The 12035-nt window shown below is 40.9% G+C and overlaps 1 protein-coding gene across 1 annotated transcript; it reads left to right on the forward strand.

The window, feature by feature from the left end:
• The first annotated feature begins 3011 nt into the window (after positions 1-3011).
• Positions 3012-12035, forward strand: cchcr1 (coiled-coil alpha-helical rod protein 1). The gene is made up of 19 exons (XM_034113941.1): positions 3012-3181; positions 3852-4137; positions 4237-4404; positions 4515-4632; positions 4746-4940; positions 5055-5218; positions 5323-5437; positions 5640-5750; positions 6484-6627; positions 6725-6835; positions 7048-7154; positions 7269-7381; positions 7473-7545; positions 8403-8521; positions 8629-8820; positions 10480-10581; positions 10745-10878; positions 10962-11082; positions 11170-12035. Exons 1-19 carry the CDS (start codon positions 3112-3114, stop codon positions 11316-11318), a joined length of 2592 nt encoding a protein of 863 aa, XP_033969832.1. The 5' UTR covers positions 3012-3111; the 3' UTR covers positions 11319-12035.

The following is a 12035-nucleotide window of genomic DNA, read 5'->3' on the forward strand; positions in this document are numbered from 1 at the left end:
GCACATTTTGAAAGGAAGACATTTTAATTAAAGACACCATTTCCAGTCCAGATCTGCAGCCATGGACAGTTTCTCCACGTCAACCTACAGTAAGTGTGGGCTGAGTCAGCTTGATAAGGGACAAAGACAAAGCTGTTTCCATGGCCATGGGTGTGCCAGGATATCCCTATAAATAATACAAATATTTTCATTCTCTGTTGATGGAAAGAATCTCACTTAGGGTTGAACTAAAAAGTAGATGAAGACAAGAGGACTTATCCCATGGGCATGGTAAAGTGAATCTGTCAATCACCATAATATGTCATGTCTGCATTTGCTCCAGCTCATGTACCTTCCAGGGCTTCTACCTTTGTCTTTTTAAGCCTTAAGACTATTGCACTACATTTTCAGATTAAGACCTGCTGTGGATTAGGGGTGGAGTAGGTTTGTTCGCCAACCCCTGCAGTCAACAAGTCGGAGTGTCTTTAGGCAAGATACTGAAGTCCAAATGGCTCCCGATGGCTTGGCCAACGGTCTGTGAATGTCTATCCTAATGTGGCATATTGTCTGGAAGCCTCTGCCTCTGTAAGAATGTGTGTGAATGGGGGAATGCTGACTTGCGCTTTGAGGAGTCCCAAAATAATGGAAAAGGACTATATAAATGCAGTCCTAATGCTGGGCCTGACTGGGCCACACATTGCACACCATCAGACATTTATATAAGCTCCTCTGCAGGCCTCGCTCGAGAAAGGTACTTTTTGGGTGGGCAACCACAGGAGTGGGAGGAATTTGGTTATGCTGTGAGATTTTAGAACAATGGCAGATGCCTTAGAAAGCAGGTGTAGAAAATACTGTACTGACAATGTATTATTGAAAGCGGAACTTTGAGAAACTCGTGAATCCAGTTGATGTGGCTTCTGTCGTCACGAGTACTCAACAAAACTGAGGTTAAAAGGGCCAAAATAACTTGTGTGGCAATGTATTTTGCCGAACCATTCTTCGAAAGGGGCTTTGAATAGAACTACTTCTCCCTCAAATTTAAAGGATCCAGGTGAGGCCATTTGATGATAAGCATACCGCCCAGGCATATCCAACTGGGAGGAGAGCTTGGGACAGACAGAACAAAAAATAAAGGGATTACACCACCCATGTGACCTTGATACTTCCCTGTGTCAACCAGGAGTAACTGTAGGATGGGGCTGGGGAGAGAAATATCTGTGCCACCAAGGACCTGGATTTCACATATTAAACATTTGCAGTGACAATTTACGAACCTGTCTCAATCAGCTGTCTCATTTCATCGTAAATGCTCTTTTAAGCTGGAATAATGTGTTTGAATCAGTAAATGTCAACCTTGATAGGTTCATAGCCCTACATCTACATTCTGCTCTCTTTCTTAACAGGGTCAGTATTGTTCATGCTTTCTGGATTCCCGGTGGCTCTGATCACTTTGTTCTTGCTGCAGTGTCTGTCGAGTGCATGGAGGATACGATACCAACAGGACCAAATAACGAAGAGAAGCACTCCTACTGCTCTCCCCCAAAAACCACTTCACTAAGTTATGGATAAAAGGTCCAGAGTCTTTCATGCATGCTGGACTGGCATCATTCAATGTACATTTATTTCAATACATCATACTTATGTAGTCATCCCCACTTTCTTTTATTTGTCTTATGTTGTTGTATTGTAAGGTTGTATCAATATATGCAACATAAATGAATCAAAGTAAAATGCTTATTTCTTCCCCATAAATAGATTAGATTAGATTATATGAAACTTTAATGCACCCCATGGGGAAAGTGGGTCACGGCAGCTGTAGCGAGGCGGGTATACTTTAGGTAAGAGTAAACAGAAATGGCTGCTGAAGATAGAGGAAAACAACACAAGAAGAAATAGAAAATATGGTAGTGAATATAGCCATCTAAAATGGGAATATAATGCCAGACATATAACAAACAATAGCTAACATCCTTCATTTGAAGATGGCTCGTGGTTGTAGTTTATAGATTTACAGCACAAATGCAGTGTGTGCAATATGTGCATCACTGCAGTTCGAGGAACGTAAGCACACAGAAAACTGTCAAAATATGCAAATGCTACATGTAAATTATTCATGTAGACCTACTGATCATTTTACAGTTGGAGGTAAGATATTTATAGATGCATGTTAAACCAAGATTTCAATTACATAACCAAATTATTAGCAATTACCAATCAAAGATGCAATTATTTGCTCAGAAAGCATGCTCCGTGCTGTCTGGTTGTCAGATAGCCCCGGGGTGTTCTTGAAGTGAGAGAATCACAGGTAAAGGTGGAATGGCTTAGTTTCAGGTCATAACTACATTAGGTGCATTTTCACTGAGCACCTTTTGCACTTATCATCACTATAATTGTTCTCAATATCAATCTTAATGATATCTGATTAAACAGACTAATCAAACCACCTTCAGAAAAATGTAGTTGTACATTCGTCAAACCAAATTTGACATAAATATATGTAACATCTTCCCCATTATAGATCCCTGTCATATAATACAGTGTGTCACTAAAACCTCCCATGGTCCAGACCTGTGCATAAAGTCTGTCTGCATCAAAAACTGCGAATATGGACTTTTTTGTCCATAATTTTGTCTTTCGGGTAACATTATATCCAGGCTGTATACTGGGCTTGTGTACCGCCCCTGGCGTTCTTGCACAAGCCAATAGATGCAATAATGGCCAATGCAGGGTTCTTGCAGTGGATATTTGAGGCAGCCTGAGGGGAGGAACAACCTACAAGACATAGCTCAGGGAATTAAACCACCACCATGTTCAGGTTGCCACTTATTTCCCATGATGCAGTGCGCGAGAGTAATGTGTTATGTTCGATAACTATTTTTATTTGATTTATATTGAGTTCATAAAGATGCACATTTGCTGCGGTGATTCTAATATGTTGAATATAACTGACGTGTAATTTACACATTAACAGTCGTCTTCTAGCAGAGAGCCCCGGATGTTACCGTAACTAAGGGCAACCGCCAATGACGGATCTCGCGGGAGAATCAACGGTAAAACGTCACCCAAACAACTCAAAAACAACCAGGCACTACTGTGTAGTTTGTTACTTTCGGGAAAGCTAATGCTTTGAACATGGAGAGACATAACGTGGGAACAGAAAAACTCATAGCGCCAAATGATTTTAGAACACCAGCGGTTTCACGTAAGTGTACTGATGTAGCCGCATTTTTGGTTTACATTTGCTGCCAACTTGAAGCTAATGTTGATTTTAAGATAATGCTAGCTAACGTTAGCCTACACTGTAGGCCCTACAGTGTTGCCTAGCTAACTTAACGTCAACGCTCTAGCTAAGTTTGTCGCCATTTGTGAGCTCAAGCCTTATGAATGAACATGTATCAGTATTATGTATTAAGGTAAGGGAAGTTTTCATGTTCATGTTGTCATGTTTCTTGAAAGTCCAATATGAAAACACTCTAACATTACTTTGGAAATATTACATTTGGAGCGTGTAAGTGTTCCCAGGGTAAAGCTACTACGTTCCCCTGATCAATACCCTTTTATAATATCACAACTCGTAGTGTTTAATGTTGTCTGCAATGTTTTTTCTACAACTGTAGGTCAAATGTTACCTACATACATCTTATGGCTTACCTTCAAATTAGCGGATGTTTACCATTTAAACTGCATTTGGAACGTGCAACTCCCTACATAATTTGCAACCTGAACTGAAAAGATGGCCCTTACTAACCTTTTACATTGATCACTTTGGGAACATAGAATGAACCCCATTACATTTACGTAGGACTAATCATAAATAGCTTATGCAAGGCATGCACACACATAACGATATACATTATTTCATGTTAATCTAGGGAATATCCAGGATGACCTGGTACCTCCATCGCATTTCACATCAAGTGTCCAGTCTGCCGGGGCACAAAGAGGGGTTCAAACTGCAGGGAAACAACCACCCTTCTCCTGGATAAAACGAGGTGTACCATCAGAGGATCACAGTCCTGCAAATTCATGGCTCGCTTTCACTCAGGCCCAACAGGAAATATTGGAACTGAGGAAGGAAAATCACAGGATCCTGATGTTGCAAGGAGACAGCATAAGAGGAAAAAATTCTGTGGATCACCCATCAGACATTATGGCAAGGTATCCTATAATATGGTTTATATGTTTAGAAATAATATTATTATTTGTCAATTATGTCGTATATTTGGTACATTTAAGGCTCCTCTTCCTCAAAAACAGATGTGGAGAGAGAAGTGACCAGTGGTCCAGATTGGAGTCAGAGTGGCGTCTGGAGGCAGAGAAGCACAAGGCTGAAGCTGAGAGGTTGAAGGGACAGGTGGAGGCCCTGAAGGAGACTGCAGGGAGACACAGGGAGGAGATGAGAGACAGAGACAGCACCATCAACAGGTTAAATATATGCTTATGTTGTGCAATTAAGTGATTACAGTTTGTTAATAAAGATTAACAAAGCGCCATTTTGACCAAGCTAAATATGATTAATAATCTTTTTACGACAGACAGAGCCATGATTTGGAGGCAGGGCGTGAGGAGCTGCGTAAGGCTAAGACTGAACTCAGCCAAATCAGAATGGAGCTCACTCACAGTAATGCACAAAAGGAGAAAATAAGCTCACAGGTAAAACTATTTACAAACACAACATTTCATTTTGGCACGGGTGTGGAAAAAGATCACCTGAGAGGTTTGTTTGTTTCCATATATGTTTATCTTAACACTTTTGTTTCTTGCAGCTCGAAAGACTTAAGAGAGAGTCTGGTGAGGAAATTACAAAACTGAGGAGGGATGTAACGAGGAGCGAGGAAGAAGCCCAGGAGCTCACTCTAAAGGCAGAAATGAGCAGGTTACAGGTTGTGGAGGAGGCCAAACGGCAGACTCTTAGACTATCAAAACAATTGGAAGAAATGCAGAAGAAGCAGGGAATGCAGGTGTGTGGCAAAATGTCAGCTAAAACCCCTGTATCCAAGAAACCCATGTCAAAAAGACATAACATCATCATTCGTATCTGCCTTGAATTTAAATTGTTTGGCTCTCACTTTCAGCTCCAACTGTTAAATGCTTCCCACTGTGCAGAGGTGGGTATCGCAACAAACACAATCACTGAACTACAGGATAGACTTCAATCGATGAACTCAGAAGTGCTGCAGCTAAAAAGCACTCTGATGGAGGCATCTACTGAGAGAGATGGGCTGAAAGAACATTTAAGGTGCCACATTCAATCTTAAACTGAAGAGAACTAAGCATTTATAGCACTTTGTATCCAGATTCACTGACATTTCTTGGGGGTGGGGCGGGTTGTTTAATTTTCAGCCAAATGGAACAAGCTTTTGAGACACAATCTGCCACTCTGCACAGCCTCAGAAATTACATCGGCCAACTTGGCTCAGAGAAAGAAGAAAAGCAACAATTAAATGAAGCTGTTGAGGTGAGGACAATATAAACAGTATTGATTGCAATCACCCGACTGTAAAGTAATTGCACAAGAAAAAAAACAACAACTTGATATCTTGTTCTTTTGAGCGGGTTAAGGAAATGATTGTGGAACAAAGGAGTGTTAAATGTATTCGTTAATTTGCATGTCATCCCATCCTTTTTTAACTTTCTTTCTCATATTCTCCATTCTGTAGAGGCTGAAAAAAGAAAAGGCAGCTCTTCAGAAGACGACAGAGCTCTTGACAGTCAGGTTCAACTCTGTGAGTGAGATACTCGCCCTCCAAGAAGAGAAAATGGCAAAGAAGGTAAGTGTCGCATAGCAATGCATGATACATGCCTGTGCTTATGACACATGGTGAGAAATAGCACTGCGTCTGTCAGGTTTCCTATGTAGACCAAGCAGCGACCTATCAGTGTGTGTTGTTGGCTTTAGCTGTTAAGTTTTGAAGCATAGTCTTTTTCGTATCTAAAACGAAATAGTCTGAAGTGTGGATGCACTTAATGGATCTCTCGGAGAGACCACTGGGTTTAGATTAATGATGGAGCGGCTCCTGATAGGATGGCAAAGCCCTGCAGGAATATTTCAGTTGGCTGAACACTTTAACTGAGGTGCTCTATCCAAATGTTGTGTGCAGTATGACTCTGCAGTTAACATATTCCCCCCACCCCGGCCGCCCTTTTAGTTTTTCACTTCTGAATGTGTTTTCTTTTTCTTTCTAAGTGGATTTTGGTTAGTTAAGTATAAATGTCAACTTGAAAAATGTAAAAAAAGGGACTGTTTTAAAAACTCTTCTCTGAAGGTTTGTACTATAGTTGTGGGAATAAAGGAAAAAAACTCTTGTTTGATTAATCGATTGTTATTTATATAGCACGTTTCACTTGACGATAATAAAGTCATTGTGTTAAAAAAGATGTAATATGTCGTGGAAAACATCAGGACTAATTTGCATGCAATAATTACCCATGCTCTTGTGAAGCATTTGCTCAAGTGTTGTGTGCCTTGACTATACGTGTGTGTGTGTGCGTGTGTTTCAATAGATCATGACAGACCCACTTATGAAGAATGGATCCGAAGGCCTTCAAGTGCTTCAGCTCTGGAGAGAGAAAGTGTTCAAGTTATGCGTCCAGCTTCGCTCAAAGGATATTGAACTAAGAGGAGAGAAGGATACAATTCTTTCAAATGTAGGAAAACCTTCATCTGTTAGTATACAACAGTACAAACAAATCCACTGTGCTGAATCTGTGTTTAAAGTGTGGCACTATATTTCTGTGTTTTTAGGTCGGATTCATGGAGCAGCAGGTCCAGCAGGAGCAGCACCGGGTCAATGTGCTCCAGCACAGTCTGGATGACAGGATAGCTGAGCTGGACCTGGAGAGAATGGAAAAGGAGGTGATTTACGTGACTGTCTGCATTTTTGATGATGCGCGATAAATTTGGGTCTGCTTAGGAAAGTGATAAACACTCATACATTTTTTACCACAGCAGAGGATGCTGACTATATGAAAACTTTGCTAGGTTCCAAAAGCAGTTGAGGTTTTACGAACAGCAGCTGTGTGCGGAGAAACTTTACTATAGTATGGATTGTGTGATTCCCTTCCCAGACATTGAAACAGGACTTGGCGAAGGAGCAAAAGGAGAACTCGCACCTAAAGTCACAGTGCCAGAATGAAGAGGCTGAATTTAAAATCCTGACAGAGGCAGTGCATAGGTAAAAACACATTTATCTGAATTAAGAAAATAGAGCGATAAATTGGAGGAATAAAATGCTGAATTTTAATGTAATTAACACTTTATTTTCACACACTATGGTTGTGCCTTACAGGTTCAGTCTGGCATTTGAAAGTAAGGTGGCAGAAGTGGACGCAGCTCAAGCGAGGCTCAGCACTTTCACCCAGAGGCTAACTTTTGCTAAAAGACGCGTGGAGACAATCCAAGGTGCAGTCATACGGGACTGGAGGGGGATGGGTTTATCTCAGCAGATTATCGCAGTATAAAGAAAGAATGTCGCATTGTTTTTGTTTTTCAGGTTTGATCATGAGGAAGGTGGCTCTGCAGAAAGTTCAGCAGGCCAGCAAACAGACAGAAGAAGCTGCTGACAGGTGAGAGGTTTTACCAGTCAGTCATACGTATTGAATGAAGCTTAACAATCTTTACCCAATGCAAAAAAGCTTTCTTTCTGTTACAAATACGTCAGTAAACAATTACATACAAACTAAAAAGCTTTCTGAGACTAAATGCAAGTATTTTACAAATGACTTTAGTGGTGTATGTATTTGTCTGTATTAATTGTTTTTGTATTTGTCAATATGTGTGCTTTCAGAAGAGATTTTGTCATTAGTTTTTACGTCTGCAACTAACTACCAATGATTCATTTAAAATTAATTGATCAATATACTCTGTATTGACAAAAGCAATGCACTATGTACATCTTTCCACAGTCCTTGAATTATTATGTGGAATGAAGATAGTAAAGCGTGTCTTTGCTTTTTAAAAAAGATGTTAACAGCAGATGTGTTACTACTTGCTCATTGATTAAAATAAATCCACTGTGGAGTGCTTTAGTTGTTAGAGCATTCATTTAATCCAAGAACCATTTTGGCATTCATTCTGAGAATTTATAAGAATTGTTTTTATAAGCTTAATGTTTACAATTTCCAAAATAAAGGCTTAACAAAGCAGGCATAAAAACAAGAAGTGGTCTTATGTCCTTCGGCTCTGTAAGGTTGGAAATGGGACAGGGCAACACGGTTTAAACTCAATAATGCCTTGTAAATATAAATAGTGTACCTATATATGTCCCAATATGACATTTGTATGCAAAGTGGCTATTATTATATTAGTCTACATATAAAAGCATTTTGGAGTTTTACTTTTCTTTTTATACACCGTGCAGTTGCCTCTGCTTGACTTTCCGCTCCTTTATTTGCTCTGCCATCTTGTCTGTGTTGCCCCGCAGCACCACAGACCTTCAGACGGAGCTCAGTTTGGTGTGTGAAGAGAGAGACAAGCTCACACAGGAGCTCAAAAGAACCCCGGAGCTCATCGAGAGAGCTTTGGCTGATCTGAAAGAACAGTGTGAGCACCCTTACCACTCACGACATCTTATTATAACACATTATCTGTTGGGTATCCGTGTTTTGGCAGCTGTGTCTCAGTTTATCTTTATACACTTTCGTCCTCAGATGAAAGCAGGCTGAGGCAGCAGCAGCAGCAGGCGCTGGAGCTGAGCCGGGCGGAGGTCCGGCAGGCCGTGGCTGGCAGAGAGGAGGCCGAGCAGAGTCTGCAGCAGATCCAGGCTCAGCTGGAAGAGAGCAAGGTCAACCTGGAGAAGCTCGGTGCTGAGCTGCTCAGCCAACAGGAACACAGCGAATGTGGTGAGGCAGCGGCCACCTTTAGCTGCATGACTGTTTCTTTTAGACTCAACTTATCAAGGAAAAGCAGACTGAGCACTGCTGCTCTATTTCAGAAATGCCCTTCATCAATGTCTCTCTACACATTCACACCTGGCCTCTCTGCTCTCCTTGGTAGCTTCACTGGCCCAGCTGGGGATATAGTGACATGCTCAAGAGCACCTTGACTGTAGTCGCTCATGGAGAGTTACTGAGTCTCTCCTATATGTTTTTTCCAGTTGTTTCAAGGATTTTACTTAGCCACTAGAGAGCTTTTTGGCTTTAAACTAACATTAAAGAATATGGATGGATTCTTTCATGTGTTTCTTAAAAAGAATAGTCAGGTGACCTACGTGGCTTAGGCGTTCGTTGTAACATGGTTTGCTGGCTGTAATCATTCCCTCTGTTCATACTGTTTATGAAAAGATCCCTTACTGAGGTGTTGGGGAACCAAAAAACATGGCCTTTGTTTCAAAAAAGCTAAATGGTTATCTAAAGATAATAAATGCTTGAGCCATCTGGGATAGACAAATCATCTTCTTAAAGAAACAGGTTACATAAATATAATTATTGTGTTTTACTGTTGGTCTGCAAGGATAGTAACACAATTTGGTTATTTTCTTCTAAAAATACTAACTTTGGGAGATATCCATATTTGAAAAATGGTAAACCTATCCCTTAACTAATTGTTTGTCCACTTGTGGGCAGAAACAAGTGTAAACACGGCTGGTATACAGTATTTTCCTCTTAAGAGCATCCAGTGGCCCACACACACACACACACACACACACACACACACACACACACACACACACACACACACACACACACACACACACACACACACACACACACACACACACACACACACACACACACACACTCATCAAATTCAGAGCAACATTAGCATTCCTTGGTCATAGTGTTTGTGTCCACCTAATGAATGAAGGTCCAATACTCACTCTACCTTTAGCTCTGTTTTGCTTTACACCTACTCCTGAGGGAAATATCTGGCTCCTTAGCTGCCAAATGCTGAACCATTTTAACCAGAAAGTGGTGGACAAGTAGCTCAGAGTCTGTGAACCAAATCAGTAAAGTTGCAGGCCGGAGAAGAAAAGAAAACGTCAATCTAAAAGTCGATGAGGAGTCTTTTAAGTCGGGTGTTCATTTACTCTGTGGGTTTGTTATGATCGACTCGACATGTCGTCATGGGATCCATCGGTAATCTAAAATGAGTTTATAGCTGGTTCAATGATGCAGACATCAAATCCACACTATTGGATTTCATTTATGTTAAAGTCTTATATTGCTCAGAGGTTTCTTTGTCCTTATTGAAAGAAAAGCTGAACAAATGTTTGCCAGTAGCTGTGATTAAAAAAAACAAAGAAATGATGATGATGTTTTTCTTGCCTTTAGGCTTGTGCCACCTTGCTGTGTTGCCGTCTTTTATGCTCTACTGTGGTTAAATCATAACAATTGATCAATCTTGAATTGATTTAACCAGCTTGGTGTCTAGGAACATTTGCAATCAGATGCTATAAAATCCAGTTTATCCCCAGTGGTACACACAAATGACGCATTGGACTCTGTTTCTCAGTGTGGGAGATAGTGTTTAAGTATGGTGCATTTGTTGTCCCCCTTCAGCCCTGCAGGAGAGAGTGTCTGAGATAGAGGACCGCTGTGCTGAGAAGCTGAGGGAGATTGAGCTTCAAGTCAATACTGCCAGGAGAGAGCACACGAAAGCAGGTAGCTGGATAGATGCTACCTCAGCCCACAGCAGCTAAACTAAGGGGGGGGGGGGGATTCATATCTGTAATGCAGACTCAAATCTAATATCATTGGAAATGTTTGCACAGTATATAGCAGCATATTCCCCCGGTATTTGATCTGTCTGTGTTGTCTCTTGCAGTTATGACTTTGCGGCAGTTTGAGAGAGAGGCATCAAGGAAACAGGACGAGATGAGAGAAACCCAGCAACACACAAAGAGGAAAGTCCAGAATAAACAACTAAAGGAGACCGAGATGGACAGGAAACTACTGCTGGTGAGACTTTTTAGAGCAGAAGACAGTTGGGAAAAAATGTTGTTACTCTGTTCATTTCTGCTGATGACCTGAATCTGTTCCAGGACACTGTCACTGGCAGAGGGCTGACACGTGAGTATACAAGAGCTCTAGAAAAAGCTGCTGCTTACAGAGAACATGAAGAAAAATTGCCCCGCTCTTTGGAGACAAAAGTAGCTGCAGACGGTAGGTAGTGTCCTCATGCGTCAGACACATCCTAATATCCATACAGACATGACTAATTTGACCAGCGGCCTGTCTGCTTCCTGTCAGGGAGGCTGCTGTCTGTTTTGGAGGAGCTCCATTCTCTCAGTGTGGCGGTGGCTAACAGCTCTGAGGACTCTGTGGAGGAGGGGGAGGAAGAGGAGAGGGGACAGGCTGACAGCGTGGGACCATCGACAGGCAGTCCACACAGCTGCTGATGACTCACTCACTGGAGCCAGTGAACGCACCTTTCATTTGTACATAAGGTGGGCAGTGTTGGAAAAAAAAAATCACTTGCTGGGGATAATTAGTTTGAGCCAAACATCAGAAAACCACGCATGTCACATGGCCACTGTGTCTGCTTTCATCCATCATTCTTTTTGAATGATGGATGAAAGCAGACACAGTATGCTTGACTTTCACACACATTTAAATCACAATATAATTTACATTTGTATGCTTCTGTCTCCAGGATGACTTTTACTAACAGTGAATACTTTAAAGTCAATGAAATGAAATAAAGTCAATTGAGTATTTAACTCAAGCCAAAATAGAATGAAAGGTGTTTGTGAATACATTGGGAAGAAACAGTTTTTTCTCTATATTTTCTTATTTATTTTGAATAATATTTCCCTTTTTTATAAAGGCCCATCAATAGCTCGAGCTTTTCCCATTAAATCAAATGCTTGAAACGTTTATATGTTTACTACAAGTAGACTATTTAATGTTTATGACTGGACAGATGGTGATTACTTCCAATTCAAATATGTGACTAGATTTGTCAGGTTATTTATCAGAATGCAATAAATGTAATCCAGCTGACATAATCCCCCTCGTCCTGCTGTAGTGAGCAGAAGTTTGTTCAGGGGACTTTGATCCTAGATGTTTATGTGATGTTCTTTTGGTTCACTAATAAAAGTTTTTTTATATTGCGA

The sequence above is a fragment of the Trematomus bernacchii genome, unplaced genomic scaffold, assembly GCF_902827165.1.
Source record: "Trematomus bernacchii unplaced genomic scaffold, fTreBer1.1, whole genome shotgun sequence".
Taxonomy (NCBI): Eukaryota; Metazoa; Chordata; class Actinopteri; order Perciformes; family Nototheniidae; genus Trematomus; species Trematomus bernacchii.